This window comes from Rana temporaria, chromosome 5 (genome assembly GCF_905171775.1).
Source record: "Rana temporaria chromosome 5, aRanTem1.1, whole genome shotgun sequence".
Lineage (NCBI taxonomy): Eukaryota > Metazoa > Chordata > Amphibia > Anura > Ranidae > Rana > Rana temporaria.
The window spans coordinates 24,284,351-24,297,333 of NC_053493.1; the positions used below are offsets into that span (position 1 = coordinate 24,284,351).

General features: G+C 44.5%; 1 protein-coding gene across 1 annotated transcript in view; it reads left to right on the forward strand.

The window, feature by feature from the left end:
- THSD7A (thrombospondin type 1 domain containing 7A) overlaps positions 1–12,983 on the forward strand; it is a 395,672-nt gene that overhangs the window by 283,666 nt on the left and 99,023 nt on the right. The window contains exon 11 of the mRNA XM_040352268.1: positions 5,958–6,090. Within this exon, the coding sequence (XP_040208202.1) occupies positions 5,958–6,090 (133 nt within the window). The remainder of the gene's footprint in view (positions 1–5,957; positions 6,091–12,983) is intronic.

The window sequence follows — 12,983 nt, forward strand, 5'->3', positions numbered from 1 at the left end:
CGTCTATGGGAAATCTTGGTCAACTTGACATGGCACCACTTCCGGTTATTAACATTTAACATTGGCGTCTATGGGAAATCTTGGTCAGCTTGACATGGCACCACTTCCAGTTATTAACATTTAACATTGGCGTCTATGGGAAATCTTGGTCAACTTGACATGGCACCACTTCCGGTTATTAACATTTAACATTGGCGTCTATGGGAAATCTTGGTCAGCTTGACATGGCACTGCTCCCAATTTTTAACATTGGCGTCTATGTGAAATCTTGGTCAGCTTGACATGGCACTGCTCCCGGTTTTTAACATTGGCATCTATGGGAAATCTTGGTCAGCTTGACATGGCACCACTTCCGGTTATTAACATTTAACATTGGCGTCTATGGGAAATCTTGGTCAGCTTGACATGGCACCACTTCCAGTTATTAACATTTAACATTGGCGTCTATGGGAAATCTTGGTCAGCTTGACATGGCACCACTTCCGGTTATTAACATTTAACATTGGCGTCTATGGGAAATCTTGGTCAGCTTGACATGGCACCACTTCCAGTTATTAACATTTAACATTGGCGTCTATGGGAAATCTTGGTCAGCTTGACATGGCACCACTTCCAGTTATTAACATTTAACATTGGCGTCTATGGGAAATCTTGGTCAGCTTGACATGGCACCACTTCCAGTTATTAACATTTAACATTGGCGTCTATGGGAAATCTTGGTCAGCTTGACATGGCACCACTTCCAGTTATTAACATTTAACATTGGCGTCTATGGGAAATCTTGGTCAGCTTGACATGGCACTGTTCTCGAACCATATGTGACAGGGACATCACACTTGGGGAGCACCGAGAGGGACCCAGCATTACAACATATCCAATTTTTGGGGTCGGTCAGCTTGCCCAGGTAATCAGTTATGCACGTAAATGACTATTGCAATGCACTACATGCATTGAGAAGTGAAAAAAGGTATTGCTTTAAGTACATTTTCGTTTTACATACATGCTCTGGTACCATTGTATACTTAAAAGTGGGGTATGCCTGTATTTCATGCTCTCTATAAAAAAAAATGCAGTTTTGGGTGGACTGACCCTTTAAGTCTAGGTGGTCAGGCAGACTTTAAAAGAAGGATTTACTTTTTTTTATTATTCAGAAGTATTTCAATCAATTTTGGGTCACAAGATTAAAATTATTTTAAGTTGGAAGTTGATATTTTTTTTTTCAGGATTTAATGGTTGTACATTTTATAGTATCGATAACATGGTCACTATGAACAAACAGAATAAAAACAGTGGTAAAGTACGCACCGTTTATCTTTTATCAACGAGTACCGAAAAATGCAGAGAGTGCGCACATCTAATAAAATGATACAACCAGGAGAAGGATCCCATTACTCCTCCTTGAAGGCATCTTAAGAAATTCTCGGGATGATTCCGCCCCGAGCCGTCTCTGATCTCCGCATGCACTCTTGACCCAGATAAAGCGTGAAGAAGACACAGAGGGGCTCTTCGAAGAAGATGTGACCATCAGATCTGGGTCACCGCTGTGCTGTATCATGCCGGGCCTGACATGAATGACAACAGCTATGGCCCCCGTGTGCCTCTCATTCTGTACACCGGCTTACTAAAGAGACACCGGCACCCGTTAACCCTTTCACCGCTAGAGACATTTGTGTGCAAATTTTTATTTTTTGCACACAATTGCTTTTTTTAACCAATCATTTTAGACCTGAAGATTACTCAAAGGCCTAGTACACACGAGAGGATTTATCCGCGGATACGGTCTAACGGACCGTTTCCGCGGATAAATCCTCTCGAGGATTTCCACGGATTTGGATCCGATGGAGTGTACTCACCATAGGATCGAAATCCGCGCCGAAATCCCATTGCGATGACGTGTCGCGCCGTCGCCGCGATGATGACGCGGCGACGTGCGCGACGCTGTCATATAATGAATTCCACGCATGCGTCGAATCATTACGACGCATGCGGGGGATCCATTCGGACGGATTGATCCGGTGAGTCTGTACAGACCAGCGGATCAATCCGTTGGGATGGATTCAAGCGGATAGATCCGAAAGCATGTCTTCAAATTTTTATCCGCTTGAAATTCATCCCAGGGGATAAAAATCCGCGGAAACAGATCCGCTGGGTTGTACACACCAGGGGATCTATCCGCTGGAGCCGGTCCGCGGATCAATTTCAGCGGATGGATCCTCTCGTGTGTACGGGGCCAAAAGGTTATTGTTTCTATTTTGTGGGTGTGGCAGTGGGCAGGCGTTGTGTTTTTATTTACAGTGGAATCTTGGATTACGTTCCATTACTTTCACTGCTCCCTCACAACCACTAGTGTGAACAAAGCCCATAGGGTGCTATTTGTAGAACATAAATTGCATAATTATCAGAAGTGTTTGTGCAAGCCTAGCAAAACATTAATGCCTGCATCGTCAGCGCCATCTAGTGGCCCTAGTGTGGTGTAGTTTTCTGAAATGCCCAACAGTACCACATTTTGGCCACTAGATAGAGCTGTTGACACCGGTATTAATCTATCTCAAAAAACGATGGTGACATTTTGCTCAGCTTGTCTAAGTGCTCCTGACAATCGTCCAACAAATGTTTTAGAAACGGACTCCTTACACATTGCTCTTAACATGAAGAAATGTATCTGTTGCCACTTCAAGTCTTCAGCAGTTTTGTTTATCTCTTAACCTTTACAAAGTAGAATAAAGCTACGGGCGATTTTAAATGAATGTGTTTTTCGGAGTGCGTGCAATTTTTATTTCTCTTCTCACTTTCATCTTGGATTCGGGGGGAGAGGAATATACGAGATCGTGTGTCTCTTGGCTCTGGATTTAATTAATTTCTGAACCCTCCATGCTAATTCCTTTGTGCAAACCTAATGTCATCTGTTTGTATATGGTATCACAAACTATTACAATTCGGGATAAAATGGTTCCGCGCAATTGGCTGCTTGGTTTGAAATGTATCACTATAGGCAGAATGAATAATTAAAGTGGCAATGATTGTATCTCCTAAGGACACATATAATCACCCTGCTAGAATCCTTAAATCTGACCTCCGGCCCCCAGGCTTGCACAGTTGTACAGGCTCTTCTCCTGGACTCAAGGAGAGAAGGGGATATCAGCGCTGGTGCGCACTGAGGCTGAGCTATGTGTGAGATGAGACATAGCTCAGCTCTGCAGCCATCTACCTCGGAGCTGACACAGGCACGGCTTCACAGTGGGAGGTGAGCATTTGGTAGTGCCACCCTGCCACCCCCTGCCAGCCCTCCTCTGATCACATTGAGAATCTGTGGCAAGACTTGAAAGTTGCTGTTCACAGACACTCTCCATCCAATCTGACAGAGCTTGGGATATTTTGCAAAGAAGAATGGGCAGAAATGTCCCTCTCTAGATGTGCAAAGCTGGTAGAGACATCCCCAAAAAGACTTGCAGCTGTAATTGCAGAGAAAGATGGTTCTACAAAGTATTGACTCCGGGGGGCTGAATACAAATGTACTCCACACTTTTCACATATTTATTTGTAAAAAAAATTGAAAACCATTTATCATTTTTCTTCCACTTCACAATTACCGTATTTATTGGGGTATTGCGCGCTCCGGCGTATAGCGCGCACCCCTAAAGTGGACCCGCATTCCTGTGAAAATTTTTTTTTTTAGTACTTACAGTTTTGGTGTCTTGCGCAGCGTCCATCGGCGGCCTCGTCGGGTCCGGCGTCCGTCTGCGGCTTCAAGTCTCCTCTTCGTCGGGTCCGGCGTCCTTCTGCGGTGTCCTCCCCGCTCAATCCCCGCTTTCCCGCGGCGAGTTTGAACACTGCGCCGGCATATACCGAGCGTAGTACACTCGGGTATAGTCGGGCAGGCTCGGCTACTCTCGCGCTCACGTCCTGGACGTACAGGACGTGAGCGCGAGAGGAGCCGAGCCTGCCCGACTATACACGAGTGTACTGCGCTCGGTATATGCCGGCGCAGTGTTCAAACTCAGCGCGGGAAAGCGGGTATCTTGGTATATCGCACACCCGCGATTTTGCCCTGATTTTCATGGCAAAAAAGTGCGCGGTATACGCCGATAAATACGGTATGTGCCACTTTGTGCTGGTCTATCACATAAACGTAAAAGAATAGAATGGAAAAGAAGAGAAGAATAGAATAGAAAAGAATAGAACAGAATGGCATAGAACAGAAAATAATAAATTAGAATAGAACATTAATTATAATGAATTAGAATAGAACAAATTAATAGAATAGAAAAGAAAAGGAACAGAAAATAATATAATGGAACAAAATAGAATAAAAGAGAAAATAATAGACTAGAACAGAATCAAATTGAACAGAAAAGAAAACAATAGAATAGAAAAAAATAATAGAATAAAATGTAAAAGAATTGAATATAACAGAAATACTAGAACAGAAAATAATAGAATATAACAGAAAAAAATAGAAAAGAATGGAATAGAACAGAAAAGAATAGCACAGAAAAAAAAATAAAACAGAAAGAATAGAATATAATAAAATAGAAAGAATATAACCATCTTCCGAAATTCTAATTTCAAAAAGAATATATTTTAATTTAAAATTCAAATGCAAATACAATTTTTTTCCAAATTCGGTCGACTTTAACCACTAGCCGACCGCGCACCGTCATTATACGGCGGCAGGTCGGCTCTCCTGGGCGAGAGCCCGTAGCTATACGGCGGCTCTTTGAGCCGCCACTAGGGGGCGCGTGCGCGCCCCCGCTCGCCCCCGACTCCCGTGCGTGTGCCCGGCGGGCGCGATCGCCGCCGGGCACACGCGATCGCTCGTTACAGAGCGGGGAACGGGAGCTGTGTGTGTAAACACACAGCTCTCGGTCCTGTCAGCGGGGGAAATGCTGATCTTCTGTTCATACAATGTATGAACAGAAGATCAGTGTTTCCCCTAGTGAGGCCACCCCCCCCCCCACAGTAAGAACACACAGGGACATACTTAACCCCTTCCCCGCCCCCTAGTGTTAACCCCTTCACTGCCAGTGGCATTTTTATAGTAATCCAATGCATTTTTATAGCACGGATCGCTATAAAAATGCCAATGGTCCCAAAAATGTGTCAAAAGTGTCCGAAGTGTCCGCCATAATGTCGCAGTACCGGAAAAAAAATCGCTGATCGCCGCCATTACTAGTAAAAAAATATATTAATAAAAATGCCATAAAAATACCCCCTATTTTGTAAACGCTATAACTTTTGCGCAAACCAATCAATAAACGCTTATTGCGATTTTTTTTTACGAAAAATATGTAGACGAATACGTATCGGCCTAAACTGAGGAAAAAAAAAGTTTTTTTATATATTTTTGGGGGATATTTATTATAGCAAAAAGTAAAAAATATTCATTTTTTTCAAAATTGTCGCTCTATTTTTGTTTATAGCGTAAAAAATAAAAACCGCAGAGGTGATCAAATACCACCAAAAGAAAGCTCTATTTGTGGGAAAAAAAGGACGCCAATTTTGTTTGGGAGCCACGTCGCACGACCGCGCAATTGTCAGTTAAAGCGGCGCAGTCCCGAATCGCAAAAAGTCTTCTGGTCTTTGGGCAGCAATATGGTCCGGGGGTTAAGTGGTTAATGCATTTCAACCGAAGTCGAAAAATTCTAATTGAATTTAGAAACGAATAAACAAAGAAACTAATTGTGGAAATTAATTAAACAAATTTAACGAAACAAAATTATTTAAATAACGAATTTAAATTAAACTAAACAAAACACATTTTTTTTTTCGTTCTGCACATGCCTAGTGTCCCCAGTGGACGATTTCCCCTCTATTCCTGTTTTAATCCCTCTCTTCTCTCTCCAAAACAGAAAAAAAATTGCTTTTAGTTACTTTAATTTTTTGTCATTCTCTATGTGAATTGTGGTCAGAATGTGTTTATGATGTGAAATAAGCCTCCTGCGTTTTTCTCATTTTAGGCGCTGTCACTGTCAAGAAGGAGACGCGGCACCGGGTCATTATCCAGTACCCATCCTACGGCGGGCGAGACTGCCCTGACACTTTATATGAAGAAAATGAGTGTGAGGCCCCCGCCGTCTGTCACACATACAGGTGAGATGAGCGAGTGCCGAGACGGAGCCTCTCCTGCCAAGCCGTCCCACCTCCCGATCATTAAATATGATTCTGTCACCACATGCTGCAACTTGTCACCACTCTGTCAGCGCCGCGGTGCCAGGGACTGAGGAGGGAAAATTGATTTCCTTTATTAAATTGTCCTCTGCTGAGTAAATATTTTATTTTCTGTATTAAATTGATTTGGGCTCCCGGGAGGATATTAGAAATTAAAGGAACTGGAACAGCTTGTGGCATTATAAAGAAATAAATAATATAAAAAGTCTTGGATGGGCAAAGAAAAAAAAAAGGGAATGAAAGAAAACAAAAATATAGTTGTGTTTTAAGATGTTCAAATGTGCCTGGAAAGCAAAAAACTCTATTCTGTAGGTAGAGAGAAACTAGAAGAGGCTAGATGCAAAGCACTGCTTCTGCTCTATTGTGATTGGCTATTAGGAGATGCCATTGTTTCCAACATCCCTTTAAAAAAGAAATCTCAAGATCATTAAAAATGAAATACAAGTCCATACTTTCATGTCTAAATACTTATATTAATCTATCCAATGAAGCAAGATTTAAAATGTAGAGAAAATCAATTTTTTACTCCTTGATTTTCAATGTTTCAACTCCTCCCCAGGCCTAAGCCCAATTTGTGAGTCTTACAAATATGGAGATCAGTTGCCACTGCCCCCTGTTCAGTGAGTGTGCCTGGGGGTGGGGGTGGGGATGGAGGCATGTCACCTATACAATATGGCTTGTATAGCAGTTGTATACCCTATAACAGTGATGGCGAACCTTGGCACCCAAGATGTTTTGGAACTACATTTCCCATGATGCTTATGGGCTGTGCAATGTAATTGCACATCATGGGAAATGCAGTTCCAAAACATTTGGGGTGCCAAGGTTCGCCATCAATGTTATAGGGTATACAACTGCTATAGTATTTTTTTTCTTAAAGGGGTTGTAAAGGAAAACATTTTTTTCCTAAATGGCTTCCTTTACCTTAGTGCAGTCCTCCTTCACTTACTTCATCCTTTCATTTTGCTTTTAAATGTCCTTATTTCTTCTGAGAAATCCTCACTTCCTGTTCTTCTGTCTGCAACTCCACACAGTAATGCGAGGCTTTCTCCCTGGTGTGGAGTGTCGTGCTCGCCCCCTCCCTTGGACTACCGGAGAGTTAGGACGCTCACTATGTTGCAGACAGAGAAAGGAGCTGTGTGTTAGTAGGCGTCCTGACTCTCCCGTAGTCCAAGGGAGGGGGTGAGCACAACACTCCACACCAGGGAGAAAGCCTCGCATTACCGTGTGGAGTTACAGACAGAAGAACAGGAAGTGAGGATGTCTCAGAAGAAATAAGGACATTTAAAATGGAAGGATGAGGTAAGTGAAGGAGGACTGTACTAAGGTAAAGGAAGCTACTTAGGAAAACATTTTTTTAACTTTACAACCCCTTTAATTTGCTATTTTTTTTTCCAAAAGTTGAATTACCCTTTAAATCCACACTTTGAACATACTGATGAATTTTCCAGTAAAAAGGTGTCAGATTTATAACCAATAGTAAATGACCCCCAAATTTTACTAAGCTTCCCGGTGTCACCCCCATCAGTCACAGCTGCTGGGATCAAAAGGATCCGCCGCAAACTAAGCAGTCATTAACATCGCTATAGCGCGGAGAGGCGGCAGCTGAGAATCATACACAATAAACGGCGGCGCTGAAGGTTAGCGAGGACAAATTACATCCGGAGATGAGCGAATTTGTATTCAGTTAAGCGAAGGAATTCTCAATCGCTAGCAAAGTTCATTATCGCGGTGTAAACTGGAAACGTTTTTAATGTGGCACCCGTCTGACTATAAAGCGCAAGGTGACAGTCGGTGACAACGCTACGGAAAGCGCCCAGGTTTAATTGGCTTGCTATTATTCCACATGGCTGCCATCTTGTCCCGCGTCTCAGAACAATTACCTGTGCACAAGATCTTCAAAAAAAACAAAAGCAAAGGCTGCCTTTTAAATGTCAGTTTTCTTAACACAACCGATTCCATTTTCTGCCATTTATTGTCAAATTCTTCCTGGTCTGAATAATCAGAATGCATTTACATTTACAATTCCATAAGTAAATACGGGAATTCCTGCGTTTTTCTGATGCGCGCACAAGGCGGAGTGACAGATCCTAGACAGGAGCTTCTTCTCTCTGCGTTAAACATTTTTCAAAGACTCGTTCCCATTACAAAGAATTATGTATTATTATATTCTGTTTGTTTAAACCGTCACTGCTGGCGGGCTGTAGGTAATGCTGCGAGCGCGCCAAAGAGAACTCCGCACTAAAACTGCGTGTGTATCGGTTATCAACTGAGGAAAATAATCCCAGATAATATACATTAGATTCTTTTATATCAGATAACGCCAAACTTTTTAGTTTTTTACAAATATTTGGGGGGGGCGATAAGAAAATCCCCATCAGAGTCCCCCCCTTAATTCAGGGTGGCCATCAAAGTCCCTTACATCAGATTCACCATCAGAGCCCCCATTTAATTCATGGTCCCCATCAGAGACCTCCTTACATCTGGTTCCCCATCTGCGACCCCCTTACATTAGGTTCCCCATCAGAGTTCCCCGTTACATTAGGTTCCCCATCAGAGTTCCCCGTTACATTAGGTTCCCCATCAGAGTTCCCCGTTACATTAGGTTCCCCATCAGAGTCTCCCCTTACATCAGGTTCACCATAAGAGTCCCCCCTTACATCAGGGTTCCCCCCATAAAAAAGGGTTTCCCATAGGAGTCTCCCCTTACATCAGGTTCCCCATCTTACATTATGGTTCCCCCTTACATCAGTTTCCCCTTAAGAGTCCCCCTTACATCAGGTTCCCCCCTTAAATCAGGTTCCCCATATTACGTTATGGTCCCCCCTTACATCAGGTTCCCCATAGGAGTCCCCCCTTACATCAAGTTCCCCATAAGAGTCCCCCCTTACATCAGGGCCCCCCTTACATCAGGTTTCCCATAGTAGTCCCCCCTAACATCAGGGTCTCCCCTTACATCAGGTTCTCCATCAGAATCTCCCTTACATTAAATTCCCCATCTTCGATCCCCATTACATTAAGAGTCCCCTCCTACATATGGTTCCCTATTACATCAGGTTTCCCATCAGAGTCCCCCCTTTCATCAGGTTCCCTATCTGTGTCCCCCCTTACATTACGTTCCCCATCTGCATCCACCATTGCATTAGGTTCCCCATAAGAGCCCCCTTACATCATGTTCCTCATAAGAGTCCCCCCTTACACCAGGTTCCCCATCTGCATCCCCCATGACATTAAGTTCCCCTTACATTAGGGTCCCCCCTTACATCAGGTTCCCCATACAAGTCTCCCCCTTACATCAGGTTCCCCATCTGCATTCCCCCTTAGATTAGGTTCCCCATAAGCATTACTTTTACATTATGTTGCCCATCAGAGCCCCCTTACATCAGGTTCCCAATCTGCACCCCCCATTACATCAGGTCCCCCATCTGCATCCCCCATTGCAATGGGTTCCCCGTAGGATTCCCCCTTACAACAAGTTCCCCATAAGACCCCCCCCTTACATCAGGGTCTCCCCTCACCTCAGGTTCCCCATCAGAGTCCCCCCTTTCATCAGGTTCCCCATTTGCATCCCCCATTACATTAAGCCCCCCTTAAGATTCGCCCCTTACATCTGGGTCCCCCCTTACATCAGGTTCCCCATAAAAGTCTCTCCCTTACATCAGGTTCCGAATAAGCATCCCTCTAAGGCCCCGTACACACGACAGAGGAACTCGACGTGCTTGGCACGTCGAGTTCCTCGTCGAGTTTTGGGATGAAGCCGCCGAGGAGCTCGGCGGGCCGGCTTCTCCCATAGAAGAGCGAGGACAACGAGAAAATAGAGAACATGTTCTCTATTTTCTCGTCGAGTTCCTCGGCGGCTCCATCGAGCCAAAACTGTACAGACGACAGAGATTCTCGGCAGAATCCGGGTTTTGACCGAGTTTCTCGGCGAATTCTGCCGAGAATCTCTGTCGTGTGTACGAGGCCTTACATTAGGTTGCCCATCAGAGCCCCCCCTTACATCAGGTTCCCAATCTGCCCCCCCCCCCCCCCCATTACATTGGGTTCCCCATCAAAGTTTGGCTACTGTAACCATTATTCTGTAGCATCTGTGTGTGTTTGGAGTGTGGGGGGGGGGGGTTTAGCCTTGACATAACAGCTTTGGACCAATCATGGGCACATAGGGCCTAATCCACAAAAGGGATACGGCGGCGTATCTCTGTTTCTATCTATGCGACAGATTCACAGAATCAGTTACGCATAGATATTCCTAAGATCCGGCAGGTGTAATAGTTTTACACTGTCGGATCTTAGGATGCAGTACCTCGGCCGCCGCTGGGGGCATTTCTCGTCAAAATGCCGCTTCGAGTATGCAAATTAGCACTTACGGAGATCCACAAAGCTTTTACGCTTCGTTTTTTCTCCGTAAGTGTTAGTTTGCCATCACAAAATTAGGGCTGCTTTTACAAAGTGTAAAGTTAGTACACCATGTAAAAGTAGACCCTTCTTTCCCGCGACGCTGTCAATTTTTTTTTTTTATTTTTTTTTTTCGCGCCGCATCTCTTTTTATTCCCCGACGCAACTTTTTTTACCCGGCGCCATTCACAAAACTCGGCGTAACGTAATTTCGCGCAATGCACGTCGGGAAAATCGCGTCGGGAGCATGCGCAGTATGTCCGGCGCGGGAGCACGCCTAATTTAAATGGGACTCGCCCCATTAGATTAGGAACGCCTTGCGCCGGACGAATTTAAGTTACACCGCTCAAAATTTCTAGGTAAGTGCTTTGTGGATTGGGCACTTAGGTAGAGATTTTGCGGCGGTGTAACTTAAATTGCAAAAGTTAAGTTACAGACGTTTTTTGTGGATTAGGCCCATAAAACCTCTAATGTTTAATAAAATATTTGTAAAACACTTGTGTCCAATTGGTGCCCTAAAAATCCCAGTCCATGTTTTTAATTTATTTTTATAGGGTTGTATAGCAGCAGCTGAAAGGCATTCATGAGATGCTACCGCCGCCCCTGAATGCCTGTTTTGTTACATTACAGGACCGCACCGCATTTGGCAGCGGTGCATTAGGCTTGCAGTTGTGGTGCAGCCGCATTAAGCTTAATGGACGAGTTTGACAAGTGGTGCCGCTGGTGAAACTCTGCACCCCGAGTTAAAAATGCTGTGGCCGCAGCACGTGTACAGCCCTGTCCGGCTGTAATGTTACAATTCTGGTGGGTGGCTGGGGGGATGCTTGTTATACTCACTGTTGAACCTAAGGGGGTTAATCCTCTGCATTGTGTAAGATCCTCCCCTTCTTCCACAGTCTCCAATCCATCTCCTGATAGTACAGAGCCTTGGGGGCACTTTGCACATGCTCAGTTTGGTGTGTATTGCTAAAGAGGTTTTTTCTTGGGAGAGGGCATGTGATCAGCACAGGGCCAATCAGCACTGTCCAGACAGAGAGTCAAGGGTCCTGCTGCCTTTATAGGACAGTCAGAGGAGAATGAAAACTCCTCCTACAACCTTTAACCAGACATTAATAGAAGTCATAAGACTGCTATATACTGCTGATGAGAGAGTATTTAGCAGTTTATATTTAGTAAAAATAATTGCATTTCCATGTTCTGTGTGCTGTGGGAGATCAGATATAGTGGGACAGATTCAGGTAGCTTTTACGGCGGCGTATCTCCAGATACGCCACCGTAATTTGAAATCTGCGCCGGCGTATCGCCGATTCTCAAAGGCAGATACGCTAAAAAACTAGGCTTCCTTCGCCGACGTAACTTGAATGCGGCGGCGTATAATTGTGTGCAATATTACGTTGCCCGCTAGGGGCGCTTCCGTTGCTTTCGGCGTAGAATATGCAAATTACCTAGTTACGTCGATTCACAAACGTACGTGCGCCCGGCAGTTGCGTAAGGCTTTTTCGGCGTAACGTTGCTCCTGCTATTAGGAGGCGCAGCCAATGTTAAGTATGGACGTCGTTCCCGCTTCGACTTGAATTCAAATTTTTTACGTTGTTTGCGTAAGTCGTTCGCGAATAGGGCTGGACGTAATTTACGTTCACGTCTAAACCAATACGTCGTTGCGGCGTACTTGAGAGCAATGCACACTGGGATATGTACACGGACGGCGCATGCGCCGTTCGTAAAACACGTCAATCACATCAGGTCATCACACATTAGCATAAAACACGCCCCCCTTCCACATTTGAATTACGCGGGCTTACGCCGGCCCTATTTACGCTACGCCACCGCAACTTACGGAGCAAGTGCTTTGTGAATACAGCACTTGCTCCTGTAAGTTGCGTCAGCGTAGCGTAAATACAATACGCTGCGCCGCCGTAACTAGGCGCGCAGATACCTGAATCTAGCTGAGTGAATGCAGAGTCCTGGGTTTAGTAACAATTTTTAAAGATGAATTGTCAAGGCCAGAGCAGATCTTTAAAGATTCTCTCTTCCTTTCTGGTTCTATGAGTACCAATGCCAAATCTTTTTCAGATATTTTGATGAACTGAATCAAATGTCTTCTCTTACAAAATCCCAGAATCCACCACATTAGTGTTTCTAGTAACACTTTGCAATCACCATTAAAAACATCTTTCCATCTGATGTCCCTAATGGCACCAGCGGGTGCCGCAATGCCGTCCAAATTTACCATTCCCTGTGGGAAATCAAAATATCTGATCTAAGAACGATGCCAATAGCTAGGCAGCCACCGTTTCCTTCCTCCCCTTCTTTGATGGCTGCGGCGGCGGCAAAAAAAAAAAAAAAAATTTCTACGCCTGGATGACAAGGGTCCATGTGTGTTCACCAGATGGCCTGTTGTGGTGGCAGAGCGGTGGCAT